We start from the raw sequence: 12,237 nt of genomic DNA, 5'->3' as shown, positions 1-12,237 counted from the left end.
TCGGATTGAGGGACTCACTGGGCAACAATTGGTATTACCGGAGCCTTCCATGCATTCGTCGTTGATAGCTTTACTCAATAGGGTGAGTCACACAATGCATAGCCTTTGTGGTGAAAAGTTCTGATGTAGAATTTAAATAATAATAATTGCCATTGCTTGAATCTGAACATGCAGACGAGGCCATCCAAACGCCTTGTGGAGGCCTCAGCAGACGGAGAAGGAGAACAGCTACTTGTGGGGGACAAAATACTGTGGATATATACTTAGTTGTTGTTGTTAGACCTCCGAACCTCATGTCTGTTCAAAATAATGCCTAAAGACATTTAAGAGTTTTGCACCATTGTTATTTCTCACAGGGGGAGAAGTCGTCCTGAATCCACCTTCTAAACGTTGCCAGTACATCACACAATGGGGTCGATATTGCTTGAATAATAAATCAATCTATTTTTGTTTAGTTTTTTCCCATGTTGTCATTAACTAGGCACAATTCGAAGAATGAGGGATTGATGATTTGGTTTTTAAAATGTATGAGCCGAATGTTCAAAGGATGTTTTAAGCCATGTTAATGTAATTTGTACATTTCAAATTCTGGCCGTATGAATAAAATCACTACTTACTGCTTAAAAAGTCCTACAAGGAAATTCATTTTGTGTTCATTTTGGTGGAGCACGTGGACAAAGGGGATTGTGTTGCCGAGCAACAGTCCCTCTGTGAAAACCCTCATTTTACTGCAGCAGTCCTGATTGAGATTCTGATCAATGTGCATGATATTTTTTATCATTTCATGAAATGCTACCCGGTAGTACCAATGACAAAGCATTAAGAATAACTATATAGAAATAGACAAACTTGAAGTATAAGGATACATTTTAGACAGTTTTGTGGCCCCTTCAGTTCTGCAGAGTAGATGCATGGATGTATTGATCAATGCGTTGCTGATTAACTCGTGAAACAGTTCAAAGACCTCCATAGATATCTGTTGCAACAGAATCTTAAAGCGTGCAATACCGTGTGTTTTCCCTGGATATAATAGGACCCACCTGAAGTGTGCTGTGACATGTTCACCCGCTTATTCCTTCGGGAAATTCCTCACTCCCGTCACATGGTTCAATAATGAATGCGTGTTCACTAATTGGATTAGTGCTATATATATTCCAATCCACAACAATGGGGAGAGCTCAAGCCGGCGCGTTTGCACACATGCTCATTCTTGTGTACTTATTGTGGGGAATGTTTGCTTACAGTGAGCTTCTTATGCAAATCGTGCAATCGGTGCGCAGAGTGCGCTCGAGGGAGGAGACACAGGCAGCGAGGCTGCAGAGCTGTGAAAGAGTGACCCAAAACAAGACAAAGTGTGCATTCTCAGTGTCTGCCCGATGGAGGGCATCTTCAAAGCATTTAATGAACAGGTACGTTGAACTGTAAGTTGGAGTATTGCGAATGATTGGTGAATGATTGCTACAATAGAAAACAACTGCGTCACAGAAATGTGCTTGACTGGTGTTCGTTTTTTGCCTCATCGACTAAAGGAAGTAAGTGACTGTAAAATGTGCAAATACCCATGTCAGCAACCATTAGACAGTAGCAGAAGTTGATCTAATTAGGGATGAAGTTGGCTGCGTTTATTTTCAATTAATTTTTGTTTTTGTCTAATGCCCTCAGATCTTAAACTACCTTAGGACACTGCTGACCCCAGAAAGGAGGGCAAGTGTATTTGCAAGGCCCGTTGCAGATGTATTTTTAATGATGATCATGGTTTGGCTGTTCTTTTGATAAAGTATGCCCCTTTGTAGATAATGAGCAAAACATAAGTGTGTTAAGGGAGTTTTAATCCGCAATCACTTGCAACCTCAGTTACCCGAAGAGAGAGTTGAAGAAGCGTTGGTTATATTCTGAGCATCTTAGTAAATGAAACCGAACAGCATGCCACATTAGATGTTGCAAGAAATGTTCGTAGGGAAAACATCTCATTAAGGGGATGCCGGAGAGTAGTCGGACGACATACCCCTACCACGGTATTAATGAGAGGATTGTTTCTATGCTGTAAGTGTTGCCGAATCGTTGGAGTAATAGATTTGAGGATTTTTAACAGAATCAACGTGTTTGAGGGAATAAACTGTTCAAGCAGATATTTGCAATGGATCTCAGGTTTTAAATGATCACAAAAAGTACCTTCTCATTAGGACAAAGCACTGGATTCTCAAACTTCTTGTTGAAAACTGACATTATGATGCTTTCATGAAATTGTTTGTCTCTGTCAACAGGTGGTCTATTTTATAGCAGGGCCGGAGGTAATTTACCCCAATTAATACCTGAATGTTTATAGCCCAGTTATTTTCTGTGTCTACAATCAGTACAGGTGCAACATGCACAAAATAGATGCAATAATTGAGTGGCATTTGGACACAGTGATTACTCTTTGTGAATGCCAACTATCCCATCCTCCCCTCTGTCACATCCTGTGAGTAAACAGCCAGTATGAAGATATCAAGGATGCCATTTGCAATGGGGACTAATTGAAGTCACGGTCACATTCTGAGCCTACTCCAATACGCTGTTGGTTCATAATATAAACATAAACTTAAAAAAAAAAGGAAGAACCATTTTCTGAAGAAAAGGTTTTTCAAGGATTCTTTGTGAGACCAAGGATTCCATTAAAACCCCGTTATTACATTCTTCTTCAAGGATATTTGAAAGTATGGGTGTTGTTGTGATGTTGCCTTGCTGCAACATGATCAGCCCTGGCCTTTTAGGGTTTTAGATCAAACCCTTGGAATAAAGGAGGGCTCTAGGTAGAACCCTCTTGGTGGGTTTTTGCAAGTGCTCTCAGAAAGGTGGAACCTTTATAAATAGTTCTAGCATGAACCAAAAATGACCCTATGATTACAGTAAGCACCATTGTTGTGTAAAGTGTAGGACACCATATTGATTTTTTTACATTGGAACATAATGGTAGAATGATAGCAACACAATTGTACCAACTGGCAGCCCAAAGCCAGTGATGATATGCAGCTGGTGAATGGTTCCCAAAACTCCCCATTGTTGGCTGTACACAGTGTCTGCCATAGCTGTCATGACTCACTGCTCTCATGCTGATTTACCAACCATTAGGCCGCTTTGTTCAGCTGTGGGGACCGTGCTCTGCCATAATTGTCACTACAGTTCCCCATTAGCCCTGCCGTGTCATGCTGCCAGTCCTTGTTATCTCTACATCCATCATCCATCTGACCATCTAACTATTGTATCTGCCCATCCGTCCCAGTGGATCATCACAGACCAGTCGGGGGCCAGCGCTCTGATTCACGTTCCCCCCAAATGACCAGTTGGGTTGGAGTTCTGCCAGGGTTGCTTGGAGAGAATCGACATGGATGGGAGTTTGATTGGTTTGTCAGGATGCAGGCTGTGTGTGTGTGCGTGTGTGCGTGTGTGTGTGTAAGGGAGGTGTGACGAGGGCATACTACTGAGCCATGGCAATATTGAAATAACAGAGGGACACTGTGTGTATATTAAAAAGAGAGGAGCAGAAACCCCTCCCTTCATTCAGTATACCCTGCAGGCCATCCTATTGTTATTTCAGTTTGTGTATGTGTGTATCTGTATACTGAGCCCCTTTATCCAGTCGTAAGCAGATTAAAAGAAAGGTGAATGTTCTGCAGAAAACTTTAGCACCTTACAGACCAAGCTAATTACTTTCCCTTTCTTTCTTCAGTAATGGCTGCAGGGTCGGAAAACAGGTCGAAGGAGGTTTGAAAACAGAATTGACGGATTTATGGATCTCAAAACTATTCCATAAACTAGTCACTGTCAATACGGTACAAAGAGTCATTTGTTTGGGAATAACACAGCAAATCATTTAAACTGAGTTAAAATAATGGATAATATCATTGAACAGGACATTTTTTAAATGCTTGCAAGCAGTGAGTTTAAACACATACAAGTCTAATGTCAAGGCTACTCAAAGATTTCTTTACTACAGCTTTGAGTATATAGTGTAACGGGAGACACATCTATGCCCCCCTCTTCAGGGGAGAGAGAAATATTCATCATTCAAGGAGGGGGAGAAGAACACTTTGTACACATCTAGGCAATAAAACTCTACATTGTTTGGTAAAATATCCAGATACTGCTTCACAAATCATCCCGAACATCTGTTTATCCTAAAACACTACATATCACAAACTCTTTCACAAACATTATTTTAATTTTCCCAACATCATGTGTGTTGTTGAACTCCGGTAATCACTCTGTTGTTTCCTCTTTTCCTTCTCTCTTCCTCCACTTTCACTCAGACCGACTGACTGGAAGCAGAATATCTGGCTCAAGGAGGTTTTACATCATCAGAGTTGACACCATGGCAACAAAGCCAGTGGAATGGCAAGAACGGGGTCGAGTCAACTCGCTGTACGAGTGGGTGGAGGAGCTGTGGCCGCAAGGCGAAGAGACTGCAACCCTAAGCCACAACTCCCCTCTGCAAGATAAAGATGCTCCAAGGGCACAACCCGAAGAAGACAACGACCTCCTGGAGCCAGGAGCTCACGACCAGATACTGCGCAGCAACCAAGCGCCATTAGGAACCAAAACATCCAGTGAAACCAAGTCGGAAAATCCAGAACATGCAAGGATTGGTCGTTGTTTCCCCACAAAGACACTGAGGATGGGGACAGAATTAGATGGCCAGCTTTTTGAAAAATCCCAGGCTCAAGAGGAGAAGTCAGGTGATTCAAACAAAGCTGCTTTCCAAACTCCTCCCCTCAGCGCTTCATCCATGGAGAAATGCTTTGAGAAAGATAGCCTTTCCAGCCTGGCCGGGGAACTGGATGAAATTATGTTGGACCCAATAGAGGACCTTTCATTGCCTGATGGAGAAAATGGTCTTGAATGGCCACCTCTCTCTCAGCCCACAAATACAGAGTTAGATGCATTATCGAAGGAGAAGACTACAGAGGAGAATGACACACAGCTGAACTTTTCACCGGATGGTTTTGACTACAGTGAACCTGAAAATAAGATGTCGGATGTAGCTCCTGGATCAAATTCAGCAGCTCATTTTCCTCCCTTTGACAAAATAAATGGAGCATCAATCACAACACTAGACATCGAGGGCAAGTCTTTCCACCCTTCACATTCAGTTTCCACTGAACAGGACCCAACGTCAACCCTGCCTGCATTTTTGTCAGCCAAACCACAGGGGGAGCTGTTGCCCCAGAGCCAAAGAGAGCTCAGCCCCATGGGAGTAAACCAGGAAGCTGCACAACAGGTGCTCGGCAAAAGCGCCTCACCTTTGTCTACTGTTGCCATGCAGCCTGATCGGTGCGGGGCGGGCTCTGGATTTGCGGCCGCTGTGAGAGAAAGGCACAGCAGGGCGGGGGACCGTACGCAGACAGGTGCAGAGGGAGCGCAGATCAAGACTGTTGAGCAGCAACGCAGCCGAGAACTGTCAAAAAATTCCCAAACCGTCGAGAAGCAAAAGATTGAGATAGATACACACTTCCCTGTGTCTGCTAAACACACCAGGATGGAGTCTGACTCGTGTGATGATAGCCAGAGCGATAGTGGAGTTTCAGCGGACTTCTCCCCGTGCAGCACCTTGGAGGGCACCACCATTTCTGCGGCCTGTGCAGGAGCTGTGCCCAACGAGACTCCCATTGAGAGGGAGATGCGGCGGGCCGTAGAGCGTGAACACAGCCTGAGGAGATCCAGAGGGCTTCCGAATCCACCCACCTCGCCAGAGTATGTAGAGATCCCTTTAAGGAAAACTATTCTCTGCGAGTCCGTAACTAAGTCTGAGAGGAGTCAAGGCAAAGACCGGCAGTTAGCGGGCAAAAAGATGGAGCAAGAGATACACAAGGAAGCCGAGAGGGAACAGGATCTGGTCAAGCTGGGTAAAGTTCAAGGCTTCTATGACAAAGGCACAGTCCGCCAAATCAAAGAGAGGAAACTGATTTTCGAGGCCTTTCAGAAACCCAGTGACTCAACTTTGAGTGTGTCAGCCCGGAGTAAAGCCACGTCCTGGTCCTCTGCCAGTGACATTTCAAACCTGGAGAACCAGGAGGACATCTCATCGCAGGCATCCACCATAGGAGGGTCATATATGCCCACCCACAGCACAAGCTCAGTCATCAGAGGTGGTGACCCCGCTAGGACTCTCAGAGGACCAGGGTCATCTGAGGGAATGGCCTGTCAGGTCATCATACTTGAAAGCAATCTCAGTGTTCCAGCACAGAAGCTCTGCCACGCCAAACTGGAGACAGGGTCCATCACTGTAGTCACTGAGAGTCCTAGCGTCTCATCCTCCAGGACAGGAGGACGGGGTGGGGTTAGAATGAGGGAGCAGGAGGAGGAGGATGAGGACGAGGAGGAACCCAAGGAGAACCCCTTCTTCAAGCTGCGCTCCTCAACAAATTTGGTCAAAGTAGAGCAAGACATCCGGGAGACTCAAGAGAGAGAAAAGGAGCTTCACAAGCAGAGGGCCAGTCTGTATGGAGGCCCAGGAGAGCAGGAAGGAAGAGGGACGCCAGTCCCCACGTCGTCAACCTCCTTGTCACTGAATGGACTGGCTGTTCCTGACTCACCTGAGTCGTCATCCACAGGGGGAACTAGATCCACAGCAGGTTGGTGTTTGGAGTGTGTGTGTGTGTGTGTGTGCCGGGCTGATTGTGTGCTACAATGATTGAATTAAGCATTTTTTTATGTCTTTATTTCACATGAATTCAGTTTTCCTCTTGGTCATTGGAAAACCACTAAATCAGCATTGGAGTGTTCAATTTCCGATGAAGAATTCAAAACGTGAAGACAACTCTGTTTTATTGTAGTGATGTAGAGACCTGAGGCAACAAGAGCAAAAAGTACAGTGCTTCCAATACGCTGCTGCCATTGTTTGTGCTACATTGTATAGCAACGATTCCCAGTCGGGTTTCTTGTACCACAGGGGATACTTCTGCGAAAAACACAATGACTCCATGTTTCAATTGGGACACAAACAGCTCTTGACTTAAAAAGTCCAGTGTTTGTTCAAGTGGCCCAACCTTCTATCATCAAAACCTATGTGTGATCAGTCAAAAACAAACACAATCCAAGAGAAAAATCGGCTTACCTCGAAACATAATATTTACACCTCTATATATATAGGGACAAAAATATGCACGGTGTGTTCCCTTTAACACCGGCACACTACACGATGTGGTTGAGGAGGAGCAGCTTCACTTCATCGGCAGGTCTGTGAGGCTACACATCAGACTGCAGTGTTATACTCTATGTTTGCGTTTTGTTGACAGGGAGGGTTGACAACGTCTTTTTGTGACTCTACATGAATGAAATGGTCCCCAGCTGTCGTGGGTTTCTGTTTTCTGACAAATCAATCGGGCCACGGTGTCCTAACACAGTACCTGCATGACCCGTGACTCAGTGTGGGTAGATGAATAATCGGATTACACACAATGAGTCATGCACCCTATTTTCATAATCTTTTGTTTCCGGTGACTACACTACGTGACATTACATGTCATTTAGCTGACGCTTTTATCCAAAGTGACTTACAATAAGTGCATTCCAACCGTAGAGATCCAAACTCAGATTCATTCGCAGCATGGTACGTGAGCATTAATGTTTTGAACTGAATGCGGGCCGGTTCAGTATCTCGTTCTCCAAGATAACGTTCATATTTCTTTCCCTCTATTGCTGCAATCATATAAAATCAGGCGGAAGATAGACAGAAAAACGGACATGAAGGATAGCAGCATGGTCAAATATGGTAAGACCGGCAGATAATTCTAGCAATGAGAATTTACACTGGATGATAAGTTAAATATATTATACAATGAATAAAAGTATTAATTTAATTATTAGTGTCACAGCCACATGTATTTCTATAACATTGACATAGTTAACACAAACTGATTGCATCATTTATATTTCATTCCATCACCAGAACAATGTATGTTTCATTTTGCCATATGCTGCCATTCTTTTGGGCTTTTTTTTCATCCGCCATGTTCAGAATGTGTTGTCAGTCCGCCTGATTGCACGTAAAAGCAGCATGATTCCCTCTTCACGTCTCTCCACTTCTTCATGTTGACTCTTTCATTTGCGTCAGGGCTTCGTTTCTCACAGTTCAAATATCACAGAGACAACCTACGCCTGATTGCTACCCTGATACAAACTTTGCTCGCCATGTTTTAATTAATTCTCTCTCTCTCTCTCTCTCTCTCTCTCTCCTGCAGCACAGTCAGTTGGCAAGTTGGGGCTGTGGCCCCCAGCACAGGCTAAAGAGGAGAGGATTGACCAGCCAGAGGTGAGTCAGCGTTGGAAATTGAATGCACTTAAATTCAAACATGTCGGTTCTTTCTACAGTGCTGCTTGCCATAACAGTTCTCAACATTCGAACTATGTGGAAAACACTAAGCCACGGAGCGACATTTTATACTTTCGATTTCTCTTCTTTTTTTGCTGGATAAAATTCCAACCATACCTATCTGGTGCACCTAGAGGACATGAAAATGTAGGCAAATCACCCTCCTGAGTTTCCCTGACGGATATCTGGTTTCACAATCAGAAGGCTTCTCTAGTTCAAAGGAGATGGGCAGAAATACATCAAAATGTATTTTGATTGAAAATACCTTTTGAATAAATGTATTAGAATACTGCTGCCAGTATCAAAATACAATACATGTATTGTGTTGCTAAAATGTAGGAAATGTTTTTTTGTGAGCCTAAAGCAGACACAAACTTGGTTACATCTTTCCATGTGGATTTTTCTTTTTGGCCAATTGTTCAATGTATAACATAGAAACAATAGCAGGATGTCATAATCCTAAAACACAAATTATACATTAAGCTAGTAAGAGATTTGTCACTATTTTGCCTTGACTGTCAATACGTTAAACTTAAAGTTCTGAAGACTGAGCTTTTGAACTGAGAAAAGTAATTTTGAGTATTTTATAAATACAAAATTACTCCATTCTAAAGTATTTTGTTAGAAATTATGGTAGAATTGTATCGGTCCTCTCGAATACAAATGAAAAAATACTCAAAAGTTATTCACATATGGATTTTGAATACAAGTAATAGATTTCAATAGTTCATTTCATTTCATCAACGTGTGTTTAGATTAAATTAAAACGGGTCCAATGACAAAATTGCTCTTGGGAGGATGTCAGCCTCTCTTATGAAAGACTCATATGGGCCACAAACATCTGACAACTCACTGAACACACAGTAATCAGCTTATCCTTATAGATAAGGGAGGAAGGACGAGCTCTGAGGGAGAGGGAGGCAGGGAGAGACTGTGGAGTGTTTGTGTGTGGGCGGGAATGTGTGTGCGTGTTTATGGGTGTTTGTGTAGTCAATAATGGAGAAAGAGAAAAGTCAATCGACAATCCTGCTGATTTCCTTTGCCTGCCTTGTGTGCCACAGCCCTTTAATTCAGTGTGGCGTGGATGCGCTGTGGGTTTCAGCTTCAGTTTGACGCTTCGCTTTTATCTACAGAATGATAATAATAATGCTAATATCCGAGAGGAAATGAATGTATGCCGTGTTGGTTGACATATCTGATGTTTCTGCGCTCTCATTTTTCATTTTCTTTTTCTACTCCTCACTTCATCCTGCCTCCGTTGTCTTTTACTTCCAAATGACCTGCTCACTCCTCTGCTGCCATCTTCTTTCACCCTGTTCCCACAGAGCCCCCGGACCCCGAGACACAAGAGCCCTCTGGTGCAACGCTGGGAGTCGGGCCTGGTCAACGGACACAACATGGAAGACCACTGAAGAACCGCTGATGGAGCGAAAAAACAACAAGTGGGGAGGAAGGTTCCACCGAGACCCGTAGTTTATTTTTAAGTGGAGAGCTGAAAGAAAGGGAGAAAGGAAAGTGGGAGAATACTAGAGGAGCAAAGAGAGAATGTGAAGCAAAAAAAAGAGGTCAGGGATTGAGGCCACAAAGGGGGTCAGGAGGATTGGAAGCGAGGAAAAGGATTGGTGGTGGACAGATTCCTTTACCGGGACGGAGCAGGAGTAGGAGGAGGAGGGGGGGGGGAAGGTGGAGGATGAGAAGGGCCACCCAGTAAACCCATGGTTTGTTTCTGGTGCTGGAAAACTCTGAGATTAATTCATGTAAAAACGCAAAGAAAACACTGCACAATAGAATAGAGGAAATGCAAGTTTATTGAGACGGGGTTTTCAAAGTTCGTTACCATTTGGATTTTTTTGTTGACAGTGAAACAATTTCCTGCTTGAAAAAAAAAAATGCGCTATTGCCAATTTTATGACACAGAGTTGCTAGTTAATTGCACCTGTACAATCTAATGTGGTCCCATACAATGTAATAAACCCCACCTTTGTGTATCTCAGTCTGATACTGACGCTGTGTTGATCCAACTGTGTGGTTTAAGCAGTGAAACCCCATTTGATGAAGGGAGGTGGACTTTTAGCATAATTGACTCGCTCAACTCTAAAATATGACCGGCTTCACAAAAATGATTAAACTCTGTTCTTGTGTTCTTTTAATCCGATAACTGGGTGGATGTAGGCCAACGATCTGAATTATGTCACAATTTGTATCCATGAAAGGCTGCTTCTTTTATTATGTTTCACGCATCCCCAGTGAAAGCTGGATTAGAGTGTATTAAAGCACCTCCTTGAAGAAGGTTTTCAGAGGCAGATAATATTCGAATAATAGCTGCTCCGTTGTTCAGACATTTTTCTAATTAAGCAGTATGTAAGTATTTTTGAGCAAAAGATCATATACACGATTAAGGTTGCCTCCTTTATTGATTGAGTGTGATTTAACTAATGCTGCACAGAAGCATGAAATAAACTATAACTAAAGGAACAGTGGGTGGGATTTAGAGGGTTGTGGAACGTAATCTTCATAGGCCTGTTTTTATTTGTTTGTAATCCCCTGACACCGGGCTCACATTAACGCAGCCTCGAAAAGGGACCAGTAAGCGGCATGTGGCACACTTGTCCCCTGACGGTGTGCTGAAGTTGGTGCCGTTTGTCTCTAAGAGTTTGATGATCTGTGATCTGCTCCACGGTCTTCACGTACCTCACACTGTCAAGGACAAAAAGGTGTCACCATGGATACGACTTTGGATGAAGGTGGTTTGCTTGAATCAAGCAGCACAAATGCCACAGAGGACCTGTGTGTGTGTGTGTGTGTGCGTGTGTGTGTGTGTGCGATCAGCAGACCTCTCGATCTCCTGTGAATAATTCATCGCCCCATTCTGACTGGACGCAACCCGTCGGCACAGCCGGCGCGTTATTGTCGTGCTGCAGCAATTTAAGAGCACAAAATTATTAATAAGCTTGATTGCTCACAAGGCAACCTCCCTCGCATCAGCAACCTGCGGCGCCCGATGGCCCACCGACAAAAGCCTGAATGTGATGCGCCGTCTATTTGAAGACTAACAAACAAGCCCCCCACCAACAAGACTTGAAGCTTGGCGCCGAGTAGAAGAGCCCAGAGTTTGTGTTTGACGGCTTTGAATGATGTCAGAGTCAAAGATAGTTACAGAGTTCCTTTAATTGAAGCTAATTATTGTCATTTCAGGAGCAGGACCACGCCTCTTCCGGTATTCCCATAAATACAGCTCTGCCCACTCTTCTCCTTCTCCAGTACGCGCTCTAAAACCACACCCTCCCAACCCATTCAGATTCATTGTCATGGATGTATGATACTTGTTTCTTTGTGCTCCTCAAACCAGTGTGTGTCTACTGTGTGACTCTGCGTCACAGTGGTGGAATGTAACTTAAGTGTACTCACTCAAACACTGTGATTATGTTTAATTTAAGGTACATTGACGTGTTTGAGTACTGCCCTTTTCTGGTACTTTGTCTCATTAAGATTTTCGGGGAGAAATGCAGGTGATACTTCATTCCTTGAAGTCAAATGCTTTACCCTTTTCTTCATGGTGAACTGTTGCCAGTTGCCCTGACTGGCCCTTGGGTAATAATAAGTTTTGTTTGTTTCAAGTCACTCATTGGTGTTTCCTGTTTTATTTTCTTACTCACCTGTTAGATCACTTCCCTTCCCTCCTTTTTGTGTTTTCCCGCCACATTCGAGTGTCTGCCTCGCCCTGATTAGTTTCACCCACCCGCTCGTTACCTGAATCCCAGCTCACCTGCTCATCATGACAACATCATGTTATCATATTGATTGTAATTCACACCTAATGGAATATCTGAAGAGACCATATTTGTGTGGGTTACATCTATCACTCAATCAAATGCCACACTTTATTT

At 43.5% G+C, this 12,237-nt stretch overlaps 1 protein-coding gene across 2 annotated transcripts; it reads left to right on the top strand.

Moving 5' to 3' along the window:
• Positions 1–710: 710 nt before the first annotated feature.
• LOC119218094 (uncharacterized) lies at positions 711–12,111 on the top strand. Of its 2 annotated transcripts, none has more exons than XM_062564419.1 (4): positions 711–1,409; positions 4,290–6,611; positions 8,225–8,290; positions 9,676–12,111. In XM_062564419.1, exons 2-3 carry the CDS (start codon positions 4,352–4,354, stop codon positions 8,263–8,265), a joined length of 2,301 nt encoding a protein of 766 aa, XP_062420403.1. In that variant the 5' UTR covers positions 711–1,409; positions 4,290–4,351; the 3' UTR covers positions 8,266–8,290; positions 9,676–12,111. The 2 variants fall into 2 exon arrangements, with proteins under 2 accessions (XP_062420403.1, XP_037328117.2); XM_037472220.2 differs by having other exon boundaries at positions 8,220–8,290; positions 9,676–12,110.
• Positions 12,112–12,237: the final 126 nt, after the last annotated feature.

Source organism: Pungitius pungitius, chromosome 9 (assembly GCF_949316345.1).
Source record: "Pungitius pungitius chromosome 9, fPunPun2.1, whole genome shotgun sequence".
In the NCBI taxonomy this organism is placed as follows: domain Eukaryota; kingdom Metazoa; phylum Chordata; class Actinopteri; order Perciformes; family Gasterosteidae; genus Pungitius; species Pungitius pungitius.
Note: the sequence above shows the minus strand (reverse complement) of the source record. Positions and strands in the feature narration are given on the sequence as shown.

Coding starts and splice junctions, on each gene's coding strand:
- LOC119218094 (XM_037472220.2), top strand. CDS start 4,352: ATGGCAACAAAGCCAGTGGAATGGCAAGAACGGGGTCGAGTCAACTCG. Junction 6,612..8,219: donor GGGAACTAGATCCACAGCAG/GTTGGTGTTTGG, acceptor TCTCTCCTGCAG/CACAGTCAGTTGGCAAGTTG. Junction 8,291..9,675: donor AGAGGATTGACCAGCCAGAG/GTGAGTCAGCGT, acceptor CTGTTCCCACAG/AGCCCCCGGACCCCGAGACA.